This window comes from Callospermophilus lateralis, chromosome 1 (genome assembly GCF_048772815.1).
Source record: "Callospermophilus lateralis isolate mCalLat2 chromosome 1, mCalLat2.hap1, whole genome shotgun sequence".
Lineage (NCBI taxonomy): Eukaryota > Metazoa > Chordata > Mammalia > Rodentia > Sciuridae > Callospermophilus > Callospermophilus lateralis.
In genome coordinates this window covers 158,525,841-158,539,663 of record NC_135305.1, presented here as the reverse complement: position 1 = coordinate 158,539,663, position 13,823 = coordinate 158,525,841, and the positions used below count along the sequence as shown (strand labels likewise).

General features: G+C 39.7%; 1 protein-coding gene across 6 annotated transcripts in view; it reads right to left on the bottom strand.

Moving 5' to 3' along the window:
- Positions 1-2,595: 2,595 nt before the first annotated feature.
- Ccdc62 (coiled-coil domain containing 62) overlaps positions 2,596-13,823 on the bottom strand; it is a 42,784-nt gene continuing 31,556 nt past the window's right edge. For all 6 annotated transcript variants that reach the window (XM_076845223.1, XM_076845317.2, XM_076844952.2 and 3 more), the window contains 3 exons: positions 11,876-12,001; positions 3,984-4,076; positions 2,596-3,285 (listed from right to left, as the gene is read on the bottom strand). In XM_076845223.1, the coding sequence (XP_076701338.1) occupies positions 4,023-4,076; positions 11,876-12,001 (180 nt within the window). In that variant the 3' untranslated portion in view covers positions 2,596-3,285; positions 3,984-4,022. The remainder of the gene's footprint in view (positions 3,286-3,983; positions 4,077-11,875; positions 12,002-13,823) is intronic.

Genomic DNA, 13,823 nt, shown 5'->3' with positions numbered 1-13,823 from the left:
GTATGGATGTGAAATGAGAGGTTAAGAGAAAAGCAACCCCCATAAAGGGGGACACTGCAATTCAAGGATTATTTCATGAAACCACATTCCAGGAATACAAGGATACAAACTACCCCATTCTAAATGTCATCCTTCATCTTCCAGAACATCTTCAGGGAGAACTGATTCTTCCTGCCATTTTGGTGCATCTTGAGGATTGTTTATTTCTCCCTCCAAGGTATCACAAATACAATGCATTTGGGCTGTAAATCAGACCCCATTTTAGGGAAAAACTAGACAGCATCTACATCATTTGGATTCACTAAAAGGACATGTCCTGCAACGCCCAGGATGCCTCACTGATGCACACGTGTGATCTGGCCCCAGTCCTTATCTAACTTCATCTTGCACCATCCTGGTTCATCAGGTCTCTAAATGCATCACACTTTTTTCCAGCTCAGGGCCGTTGCACATGCTATTACTATGGTCTGGAATTATCTCCCTCTTCCTGTTTGCCTGGTTAGCACCTACTCATCTTTCAGCTCTTGGCTCAGATGTCATTTCTTCAGGGAAGCCTGACCTATGTCCCTAATTGTACACGCTTTATTTCATAACACTTAGCAGTCTTCATGACCTAGTATGTGATGTTTTTACTAAGGTCTGTCTCCCCGATTAGGATATAAGCAAGGATTGCTCTGCTCACTCTTGTGTCTCTAGGGGCCAGCAAAGCCCTACTACGTGCTCAAAATGGCTTTGTTCTTTTATTATTGTTTTCCCAAGCATGCACTGGCTGAGAACCTTCAGAAGTTTTCCTTCACAGGGCTGATTAACAAGCTCCTGAGACACCATCCAGTTTTTTTGTTTTTTTTTTTAAGAGAGCGAGAGAGAATTCGCTGGACACAACATCTTTGTTTGTAAGTGGTGCTGAGGATCGAACCCGGGCCGCACGCATGCCAGGTGAGCGCACTACTGCTTGAGCCACATCCCCAGCCCCACCATGCAGGTTTTAACCTACTTCATCAACTGCAGTCCTGATGAACGTGTCTGGTTTCTTAACTTGATGGTATTCACTGTTCTCCTGCACACCGGAGGCTGCTGTGATAATTCCCCCCAAGGCTTAGCATGATGAACCTTCCTGCAATGTGCCCTACCAGAATCACCATCAACTGGCTTAAGGGAAATGGCATTGAGCAACTACAAAGCCAACAGCTTGCTACAGGTGTCACCATAGAGGGAAGATTAAAGTCAGGGCCACAGCAAACCCAGGATCAGTAGACCAGAGCATGACAAGGTTTCCACCCTTGACCTGCCTCCCGAAGGCAGCCAGGCAGCCTCATCCCATGCTGCCTCTTGGTTCTGAGCTGTTGGTAACTTTTGGCTCAAGTTGTTCTTAGTATTTATGATCAACTTGATTCAGAACTTCTTTCTTTGAGTACTTCTATTTCTGTTTTAAAAATCTGTTCACAAATTCTTTTTCAATGACTTTTCCAATACCAAGATGATTGCTGGCAGACAAATCAGAGCAAGATTCAGTGGCTCCTCTTAAAATGATCTATTGGTCTTAAGAATGATGATGATAGCACTCCTGTAAGCCCAGTGGCTCAGTAGGCTGAGGCAGGAGGATCCCAAGTTCAAGGGCAGCCCCAGCAAAAGTGAGGTGCTAAGCATCAAGGAGTGCTTTACCACTGAGCCACTTTCCCAGCCCTTTTTATTTTATATTTTGATATAGGGTCTCAACTAAGTTGCTGGAGCTATCCTTGAACTTAAGATCCTCCTGCCTTGGCTTACCTATTCGCTGAGATTACAGGTGGGTACCATCATACCTGGCTAGGATTTATATTTTCTTTTTTTTTTTTTTTTTGGTACTGGGGACTGAACCAGGAGCACTCTACCACTTAGCTGCATCTCAGCCCTTTTTATTTTTTATTTTGGGACACAGTCTTGCTACCTTGTCTCTAAATAAATGCAAAATAAGGCTGGGAATGTGGCTCAGTGGTCAAGTGCCTATGAGTTCAATCTCAGGTACAAAAAAAAAAAAAAAAAATCCTTTAGTTTCCTAAAATGTTCCTATTAGCATCTCGTCAGTGTTCCCTTTCTAGTAGGCAGGGTGAAGTGTGTGATCCCAAACTGTCATACAAAGAGAAAAATTTAATATTTTGATTCTCAGATTGGAAGCCAGCCTACCCCAGGGGTAGTTTATGTACCCGACTTGGCAAGCGCTGGTTTGGGATCAACTACACCTTTCTCGATCTTACTCTGAACAACTAGCCTGGGGAGAAAGCAAGTATTTATAAAGAATGCAGCCAAACCTTGCCCAACTTCTCTTTTCAGCACCCTAATTAAAAAGGCTAACTGGGGCGGCTCTTCCACTCTCATGAAAATCATCTCCGAAGAAACACTGAAACCTTCAACAAAGGTGCATTTATCCAGTACAACAGAACTTTGATATCTGCAATGATTAAAAAAAAAATACATTCCCATTCCTAAGGAAATTAACTTGCCAGTTCAGTTTAAAATAACACCTTCCTTATTTTATTCCTATATAATTTAAAAAAACAAAAGTTTTTTATTTTAGTATTAAAAATATTTTTTATTGACTGAAGCTGATCAGTTCTCTTAGAAGGAACACAGAGCACACATTATATTCTTTAAAAAATAAAATTTACAAGTTAAAATGGAAGTGTTTTAGTCCTTTAATATAAAAAAATTCATATGAAACTTGGTTTTCCAGCAAGCTTTTGTTTGAGTTACGGACCCAGACAAGACGGGGCTCTGCTGGCTTAGGACAGATGGACCTCACCTGTCAGCCTCCAAGGTGATATTTTCCCTTAAAAACATTTTATATCATATCATCTCATGTCTGTTAACACAGCAAAGCCCAGCGTTAAAATTGTATGAGAAGAGAAAATTGTTCCTCATATATCTGGAGCTGACTCTGATGTTCAGGGTTTAGGAAAGCAGGTGGTAAGGTATGGGCATCTACACGCAGGCGCTCACCTGACCTCCCATGTGAAGAGTCTCCAGTGCCCAGCTACAGCCTGCACCTTTACAGAGACCTTTTTCCTTCTTAGCATAATTCCAACTCCGTGTACATACAATAAGGCCTCACTGCTTACAAATGGAAATATTTCTTAGACATGAAAATGGTTAACTGAAAACAACAGATGTTTTAAAAAATAAACTTTTAGTTTCTGCTCCGCTTTGGTGTTAAATGCTGCCTGTGAAGGATCACAGTCATCTTTTGTTCTAAGGTGAAGTCACATTGATGTCTGCTTTCTGCCCTCCATATAGATGAGAAATCTGGCGCTGGGGGAGGAAACAGAGCAAACAGTGAAAACCAGCAAGCACCGGACAGCACTGAAGTTCCCTGGGTGGAAGACATTCACCACACATCCTGGTTCCAGCAGCATAAGGTCATGTGACGTGTCACAAACACGAAACTTTCTAGCAAGAGAGTATCATAGGAGGGAGAGGAACAGGGAGCTGGGGCAACTCAACGTCCTGTCTTCCCAGCTCCAGCTCTTATGTTCACAGTGAAGAGATGGGCAATACCGTTGCCATATCAAACTGAATTCTGAAGTAACTATGCACCTGACATGAAAGTCTGATACAGGAGATGCAAACCAAGAAAGTGCTTACTGGGTCTGTCCACTTTCTGATGAAACCTGAAACCCCAGAAACACTTTTCTTAATCAGAGAGCCATCTAGGTGAGAGACTGAAATGTTAATTTAGAATCTGGTTTTTAAAGCTGGATCTATGTATTATCTTCCTTAGATTTAAAATTTTATGTACTCAGAATAAGAGCTTTTAATCTGTATTTCTCTCACAAGTAGACATTTTACTTTGACTGAATTTAGAAGGTATGTATAGTATAAATAGGCCAAGCGAAAAAGAGGATTACTGGCCAAACGAATGCATGGCCTTGACTCCACATTATCAATATCCCAAGTTACTTATTAAATGTTAACTAAGATATAAGGTGAGATAAGCAAAGGTGACTTACCCAAGATAACAATGAATATTCAAGTTGACTTTGTTTTTTTCAATGACTGACAAAGGTATTCTTTTGATCTGACTCTTCTGAGACTTCTAAGTTCTAAAAAACAATCCCCAAGTTAGTACTCAGGATAGAGAAACTAGAAAAAAAACAAAGTCAACTATATGCAAATATAGTAGACATGCATTTAAAAAAAACTTTAGGAAATAGAAGTATAACCAAGTGCAGGGTCTGGTGGCACACACCTATAATCACAGCTATGTAGGAGGATCCCAAGTTTGGGGCCAGCCTGGGCAACTTAGTGAGAGCCTGTCTCAAAAATAAAAAGGGCTGAGGATATAGCTCAGCGGTAGAGCACCCCTAGGTTCAATCCCTAGTACCTCCCTAACCCTGAAAAAAGAAAATGATCAGACAAACCACAATATGCTAAAAGAGACCCATGGTCCCATAAGCTTTCCTAGCCTGCCACAAAAAAGATTTAAGACCCCTAAAGAAAGGGCTGGAACGCCCAGTGGTAGCACTAGCCTATATAGCCTTTCAGGATAAGCACAAGCTATTCCTGCATCCCAGCTGCCCTGCCTTCTAGCTAAGCAGGGTCCCAGGGTGTGGATGTGCACTGCTCACCTCTCTCTTGCTGGACAATTGGGCTGCAGCTTGACTTTTTTATAAAGAAAATCTGTACTTATGCCATTTATGCCCATGCAGAAGTGTCCGTAGGAGAGATTCCCAAGTGACACTGCTTTGTCAAAGGCTCAATTCTTCTGTAGCTTTTAGAAAACCCTGCCATTTCCCTACCAGGAGGGCCAAATCATTTTGGGCTCCCCAGAGATGTCGGAGAAAGCCCGTTTCACAGCTCTGAATCACCACTCTTGTCTTGAGCTACAGACGGCAACGCCTTGGTGACACAGGGTGCTCAGAACTTTACCCTGCTTCCTTGTTGAAAAAATTTTTATTTTTTCAAAATATTTGCTTTTCCTGTTTCTATCTGTACCAAGTTCAAAGGCATGGGGGAGGAATACATAAAGTGTGTTGCCAAGTACACTTCTACTATTTAAATTATGCTTTCCCATCCATTTCTACAATCAGCTAATTCAGTGGAAAGAATATTTTTTCCAATTAAATGATTTTCTGATTCTATGTGGGACGTTGAACAGAAGAAGAGATATAGCCCCTTTTCCTCACTGTAAAATGAAAGTCTTGGATTAGATGTTTCTTCTGGGTCTAATTAGCTCAAAAATTCTTTTTTTTTTTTTTTTTTTTGAGAAAAATTCTGGGAGCTGGGGTAGAAAGGCATTGGGGATTGAACCCAGGGATGCTTTATGACTGAGCTACATTCCCAGCCCTTTTTATTTTGAGGCAAAGTCTCACTAAGTTGCTGAAGGTCTTGCTAAGTTACCAAGGCTGGCCTCAATCCTCTTGCCTCAGCCTCCTGAGTAGCTGGGATTACAGGCATGATTCAAAAATTCTCTGAAGCTAAGCTTGCACTAACTTCAAATAGCTTTAGCATTTTTTTCAATCCATACCTAAGGTCACAGTCTTGCCTTTTTTCCTATCAGTTCCATTCAAGGTAGTTACCTTAGTAACTTAGCATCCTTAGTAGCATGTAATCAACCATTATGTACCATGATGTATACTCTGATGGAAATAAATACACACACACACACAGAGATACACATTATGAAGACCAAAATGAGGGAGTTTATTCCTATCTTAGACAGGAATGTTAGCTTTTTTATTACTATAACAAAATACCTGAGATTATCAACTTAAAAAGAGGAAAGGTTTGTTTTGACTCTCAATTTTGATCCAGATCAGGTGAATCCATAGTTTTTGGACCTGTGCAAGGCAGCATGTCATGGAGGGAGCAAACAGCAGAGGAAGTCCATTCATCCAAGGCCTCAGTGAATGAGAAAGAGGAGGGATGGGGTCCCAATATCCTCTTTGCAGGCATGCCCCAATGACCGCTCCCCTTTCTACTAGGTCCAGCCTCCTAAAAGATTCACTACCTCCTACTAGCAACATGAACTGGGGAGTAAACCTTTAGCACAAGGCCTTTGCGGGACATTCTGATCTAAATTATAGCAAACCCTAAAAAAGAGGTTACAAGAAGAGCCTGGAGCCAGAGACTGAAAGACGGGTCTGTTGTAACACTTGCTTTGAAAACAAGAATGGGTTATAACAATCTGGTATGTTAGTGGACAATTTGGGCTTAATGTGAAGTTTGCATTTATGTATGATTTTGTCCATAAGGAACACTAGGCACACTGTACCCAGGTGAACTGGGCCATGTGGGACTACTCAAGACACACTCACCCTGAAACATTCCCCAGCCCATGTTGTGAGTCACACACAGGTCCAACTGCTGCTACAACTTTCCACCCAGCAACAGCCCTGCACCACTTCTCAACAAGCCAATCTACAAGCAGACTCAGGTCCCCACCATACATACTGTGGTAATTAAGTATCTTATAGCCATTTAACATGCATAAAACTGCTATTTTGTGACATACCTTGTATGGGGGCGGATACTGGGGATCAATCCTGGGCATCACACATACTAGGAAAGTGCTGTACCCCTGAGGAACATCTCCAGCCTTTTTTTCTTTTTTTAAAGACAGGGTCTCATTAAGTTGTCTAGGCTCACCAGGAATTTGTGATCCTCCTGCCTCAACCCTCAGTCCTCTGAGTAGCACATATCTAACTTTTATTTAAATGTTTCTAGGGCTGGGAGAATAGCTCAGTGGTACAGAACATGCCTGGGACCTTGATTTCAATCCCCAGTACCACAAAGAAAAGAAGTGAGGATTTATTTTTGTTTAAATTGACAAAAACTGGGCTGGGGATGTGGCTCAAGTGGTAGCGCGCTCGCCTGGCATGCGTGCGGCCCGGGTTCGATTCTCAGCACCACATACAAAGATGTTGTGTCCGCCGATAATTAAAAAATAAATGTCAAAAAATTCTCTCTCTCTCTCTCACTCTCTCTTTAAAAAAGAAAAAAAAAGATTAAAAAAAATAAAAATAAAAATAAATAAATTGACAAAAACTATATATATTTGTGTTGTGATGTTCTGAAATATGTATACATTTTGGAAGGGCCAAATCAACCTCATGTACTTAACATTTTAAAAAAATCTACTCTCTCAGCAATTTCAAGTGTATAATACATTGTTATTAATGATGCTCACTATGTGGTATAATAGATCTCTTGAACTTATTCCTCCACTGACTGAAAGTTTGTATCTTCTGGACAACATTTCCCCTTTTCCTCTACCCCTCTAGTCCCTGATAACTACCATTCCACCTTCTGCTTCTGTGAGTTTGACCATTTTATTTAAAAAAAATGTTTTTGGTACCCAGGGGTGTTCTACCACTGGGGTACATCCCAGCCCTTTTTATTTTATTATTTTGAGACAGGGTCACAACAAATTGCTAAGGCTGGCTTTGAACTTGCTACTCCCTACCTCAGCCTCCCAGGTTTTTAGCATTACAGCTGTATGCCACTGTGCCCCTAAGTTTATCAGATCATATAGCTGCATGTCAATCAGACCATGCAGTATTTGTCTTTCTGTGCCTGGCTTATTTCACTTAACAACATCTGCTAGATTAATCCATGTTGTCACAAATGATAGGATTTCCATTTTCTTCTTCTTCTTTTTTCTTTTTTGAGGGACAGGGTCTAGCTATGTTGCCCAGGCTGGTTTTGGATGCCTAGGCTCAAGTGATCCTCCCACTCCAGCCTCCTGCATACCTGAGACTACAAGCTCCTCTACAATGTCCATCGTGGAGCTTTCTTCTTCTTCTTCTTCTTTTTTAATATTTATTTTTTAGTTACAGGTGGACACATATCTTTATTTTATTTTTATGTGGTGCTGAGGATCAAACCCAGTGCTTCCTGCGTGCTAGTCGACAATCCCAGCCCTGGAGCTTTATTCTTCTTTAAAGGTAACCTTTGTAACTACCTGTTTAGGTTTCTGAAAGGCGCATGCTGATTCTAACATGGCAAATATGCTAACTTTTGGATCATCAGAAAACTGCTGTGTGACAGCTCATTGTAACACAATGCCAACTGAAGATAGCATGCAAGAAATGCCAGTGAATATTTCAGGGAATGTGCCAAAGACACCTGCTCCCCCTATTTCTATTCAACATTTATATGAAGATCTTAGCCAGAGCTGTAAGAAATCAGACATAAAGACTGGGAAAAAATAAGTTTCTTTCTTTTTCTTTTTTTTTTTAATTGTACTGGGGATTGAACCCAGGGGTGCTTTACCACTGAGCTATATCCCTAGTCCTTTTTATCTTTTTAAATTTTGAGATAGGGTCTCACTAAATTGCTGAGGTCTTGCTAAGTTGCTGAGGTTGGCCTAAAACCTGCAATACTCCTGCCTCAGCCTTCCTAGATGCTGGAAATTATAGGTATACACCACCATACCCAGCAAAATTTTCTTTGCTCACAAATGACATGCTTGTCTATTAGAAAATATAGAATAGATGAATGCAGCAAAGTTCCAATTTACAGTATTTATATCAACAAATAATGAAAATACATTCTTAAACCTTAAAACACCATGTATAATAGCCTCAATAAACAAAATATTAGGAGAGAAATTTAACAAAAGATATACATGATCCCTACAATGAGAACTATAAAATATGGTAAGAGAAAAAAGGAAAACATAAATAAGTGGAGATGAATACACAGGAAGATGTTTATCATTAGCCAACAAATGCAAATTAAATCTCAATAATATGCTAATTCATATTTACCAGAACAATTTAGATGAAATATGATGACATAAGTATATATTGGTAAGTATATGGAATATCTACAACACTTATACACAGCTAGCAGAACTAACTTGAAAAACAATTTGGCAGTTTATTAAGAAGTTAAATGTACACCTATTTTTTTTTTAGTTGTCAATGGACCTTTCTTTCTTTCTTCCTTTCTTGTTCCTTCCTCCCTCCCTCCCTCCCTCCCTCCCTCCTTCCTTTCTTTCTTTCTTTATTTATTTTTATGTGGTGCTAAGAATTTAACCCAGTGCCTCACACATGCTAGGCAAGTGCTCTACCACTGAGCTACAACCCCAGCCCAAATGTACACCTATTCTTTTGTTCTTACTTTTTTTTTTTGGTATTGGGGATTGAACCAATACCAGGGGTACCTTACCATTGAGCTACATCCCAGCCCTTTTTATTTTTTTTTTATTTTGAGACAGGATCTTGCCACAATGGAGAGGCTGACCTCCAAGCCACCCTCCTGCCTTAGTCTCTGGTCTCTGGGATAACAGGTATGTGCCACCAGGCCCAGCTAATATACATTATTGTATCATGAGCAACTCTACTTCTTGGTATTAACAAAAAAATATATACATACATAAAAACACTGGTATAAAAATGTCCACAGTAGCTTTACTCATAGTAGCCACAAAGAGGAAACAAATGTCCCACCAAGAGAAGAAAAAATAATCGGTAGAAGAGTCACATAATGGAATACTACTATGCAGCAATTAAAAAGGAACACTGTGCTGATACACAGCCTGGCTGAAGCTCAGTCACACTGAAAAAGCTGGAGAGGGCACATGCCATATTGCTCTACTTTCACAAAACTCTGGAATAGGTCAAACTAGTCTCTCATGATAAAATCAGATCAGAAACTGCACACAGTGGTAAAGGGGGATTCACTTCGACGAGCATAAAGGACCTCTCGGGTGATGGAAATACTCTGTACCTTGATTGGAATACTGGTTGCATGGGTGGATACACATCTGTCCAAACTTATCAAACCAGTTTTTTTATATCAGTTTTTATTAAAGTACTAAAATAATCATTAAAGACATTCTTAATAAATGTCTTCATTTTATTGTATGGCATTATACTCCAACAAGGTTTTTTTTTCTTTCTTTTCAGTGTTGGGGATGGAACCCTGGGTCTCACGCAAGCTAGGCACACACTCCACCCCTGAGCTGCACCCCAGCTAGGGTTAATACAAAAGCCTTTCAGTATTCTTGAAGACCTGCTTTGTTTATTTTGGTTTGGGGTAAGGGATACAAAAGAATTTAACTCAGTGGCTTTCAAATATCTTTAAATATTCACATAGCACACTCAAGTAAAGTACCTTGAATCTTAAAGCACCAGTTCTAAGCTCATATTTTACAATGAGGAAACGGGGCAACTATCCTGATTTCCAGCATTCTTTTCACTATTTATGATGATGCCATAAAATCTACAGAGTAACTTACATCACTGCCATTGAACTGTTACTGTGCTTAAAATAAGCAGTTAAAGTTAACGTGTGACCTGGACTTGGTGGCACACACCTGAAATCCCAGAGACTCAGAAGGCTGAAGCAGAAGAATCATAAGTTTGAGGCCAGCCTCAGCAACTAAAGCCATAGCAATTTTAGTAAAACCCTGTTTCAAAATAAAAAACTAAAAAGGGTGAGAATATAGCTCAGTGGTAGAGTATGTTTGGGTTCAAGCCCCAGTACCAAAAAAAAAAAAAAAAAAAAGATTTAACATGTCATTCTCCCCGTAAGAATGACAGATTTATGACTATTATGAAGTTCCCAATGAAGTAATGTGTTCTAAATAATAATCAGTGAATGCTAAAATCATTAAGTGATTTTAGAGAAACTTGGTAATATTCAAGGTCAGGCTGACAAACTCCCAAACACACCCATCAAGCATAACATCTTTTATGGGACAACCAGATATTAGGGCCCTCCTGATGTGACAGAACAGGAAGCAGATAGAATAACCAATGCCAAAATTTTAAAAACTCCAAACCCCAAATTGATCAAAGGTCTCATCAAATTGCTAATCTAAATGCCAGTTTTCAGGAATTATGGGGGACAGAGGAAAGTGTTAACTCAAAGAGAGAGTCAGTGAGATTCCAAATGTGGGTAACTCTCCAGGACAAATGACCCAGTGTTTCTTCCACACATGAATGGCCTTAAAAAAACTAAAGATAGGGATGGGAGTGTAGCTCAGTGGTACAGAGCATGATTAGCATATGCAAGGCCCTGGGTTCAATCTTCAGCACCAAAGAAATAAAAAGTAGAAAAGACAGAGAAAAAGGAAGAGGAAAACAGAAGAGAAAGAAGGAAGGAAGAGGAGGAAGAGAAAAGTGGGAAGAAAGGAAATGTTGGGCACTACAGAGACTTTAAGGGCCATATCCAAATGCAAAGTATGGACCTTGGGTAGATATTGATTTGAACAAAGAGAAAAAAGACATTTTTAAGACAAATGGGAAAAACTTAAGATGGTTTAGTCAACAGATGATATTAAGGATACTGTTCGTTCTGTTGAATATAATAATCTTATGGCTGTTTCTAAAAGTCCATATCTGATACAGAAACTATGAAGTATTTATGAGTGAAATGATACACTGTCTTACATTTGCTCTAAAACACTTCAGAAGAAAACATGTTTGGATGGGGGGAATAAAACAAAAATGGCAAGAAGTTAATGACCGTTAAAGATGAGTGACTGTTACTATTCTATTTTTCACATTTGAAATTTTTGTGTATTTGAAATGTTGAAAATTGAAATGTTGTGTTTTTAAAAATCCCCAAGAATCTGAGTTGGGGTTCTAGCTCAGTGGTAGAGTGCTTGGCACCAAGCTCTGGGTTTCATCTGTAGCACCATACACATAAAAAACTATTCCCAAGAATTCATGCTCACATGTCCAAATAACAGGAATTACAAAGAGGCAGAGGCAGTTTGGATGAAGAGATATTTGAGCCTTTCTCCTTAAAGCAAGCTGCCAACTTTCCTACCTCGGAGACATAAAGGAACTCTCATTCTAACAGGAAGGCTGCCTCCCGTGACACCTGCACTCCAGTGCTCATGGAGTGTCCAGATCCTACCCATGTAGCCAAAGAAAAGGAAACGTACACTTCTGGTACTGCTATCGAAATTCTCACAGCTGATGGGCAACAGTGTGCTCAGCTCCAGATCCGTGACCATCTGCCGAGATTCTGCCAGCAATCGCTGAAGCTTACTTGTGGGTGAGAAGTCTTCCTAGAAGGATTAATAATGTGAGCATTCATAAAATTGAGAAATATTTTTTAAGTGTTTATATTTACAAACATAACTTTTAGTCACAAGTTGTAGCTACCTGTTAATATTTGATTAGGTATTGCAAAGTAAGACATCAATGTTAATCAAATTCCTTTTATTTCTTAGAACCTACTCTGTTAAATAATGTGATTTTAACAGAATTTTGCTACAATTTACTTTCCTAAATAAATTTTTGAAGGCATAATTAGCAGATCCAAATATCTGCATATGGGACTTCAATACTAAGGGCCTATAAGCTTTTACAACATAAAGCTGTGCTTTCATTTATTCTTGTTACTTTTCAACTTTGGGAGCTGGGGAGCTGACTCGTGGTAGACACTGGCCTAGCATACACGAGACTCTGGGTTCCATCCTCAACACCACAAAAATAATGATAAAATAAATAAAAACAAACAAAATAGCATCATGTAATGTTTATGTATGTACTTTTTTTTAACATTTATTTTTTAGTTGTAGGTAGACATAATACCTTCATTTTTATTTTTATGTGGTGCTGAGGATCAAACCCAGTGCCTCATGCATGCTAGGCAAGCACTTTTCCTCTGAGCCACAACCCCAGCCCCTATGTATGTACTTTTATGTAGCAAAAGAATAAAAACAATGTGTAATCAACTTCAGAATGGTAGTTAACTGGGAGGGCCTGGAGAAAATGGCAGGTGGGATTCCTACTTTATTACCTCAAAAAGAAAAATAAAGCAAATATCCTAAAATGTAAACATCTGATAAACCCTAATGTAGGTGCACAGTTGCTTCTTCTTCTTCCTCTGTTACCTGGTACCGGGGATCGAACCCAGGAGGCTTTATCATTGAGTTACAACACCAGTATCCTCTTCTTTCTTTTTTAAATTTTGAGATAGGGCTTCACTAAATTGCTTAGGCCTAGCTAAGATGCTGAGGCTGGCCTTAACTTGCAATCTTCCTGCCTCAGCCTCCTAAATCACTGGGATTACAGGTATGCACCACTGTGCCCAGTTATAGCCTTCATTTTTCTAATGCTTAAAATATTTATTTGCTAGGTATAGTGGCAAACACCTATAATCCCAGTGGTTTTGGAAGCTGAGGCAGCAGAATCCCAAGTTCAAAGCCTCAGCAACTTAGTGAGACCCTGTCTCAAAATAAAAAAATAAATAGGGTTGGGGATGTGGCTCAGTGGTTAAGCATCCCTGGATTACATCTCCAGCGTACATACACACATACACATACACATACACATACACATTCACACACACACTCTCTCTCTCTCTCTCTTTGGAAAAGGCTATTTCCAAGGATCCTTAAGGCAACCATACAAACAAAAGGTTTCATACTGCCATATGTAGTGGCTCACACCTGTAATCCCAGCAGCTCGGGAGGCTGAGACAGGAAGATCGCAAGTTCAAAGCCAGCCTCAGCAATGGCGAGGAGCTACGCAACAACTCAGTGAGACCCTGTCTCTAAATAAAATACAAAATAGAGCTGGGGATGTGGCTCAGTGGGCAAGTGCCCCTGAGTGCAATCCTTGGTACAAAAATAAAAATTAAAAAAAGGCTTCATATCCTTCAAGGAGGCTGCTGTTTGTGGCTACTGTACAAAATATTTACTAATTAAAAATAAAAGCAAGAGGGGCTCAGTGGTAGAGTGCTTGCTTTGCACACATGTGGCACTGGGTTCGACCCTCAGTACCACATAAAAATAAATATACTGTGTCCATCTACAACTAAAATAAATAAATAAATAAAAATAAAAGCAGGAGTGTGGTAGGACACACCAATAATCCCAGCTA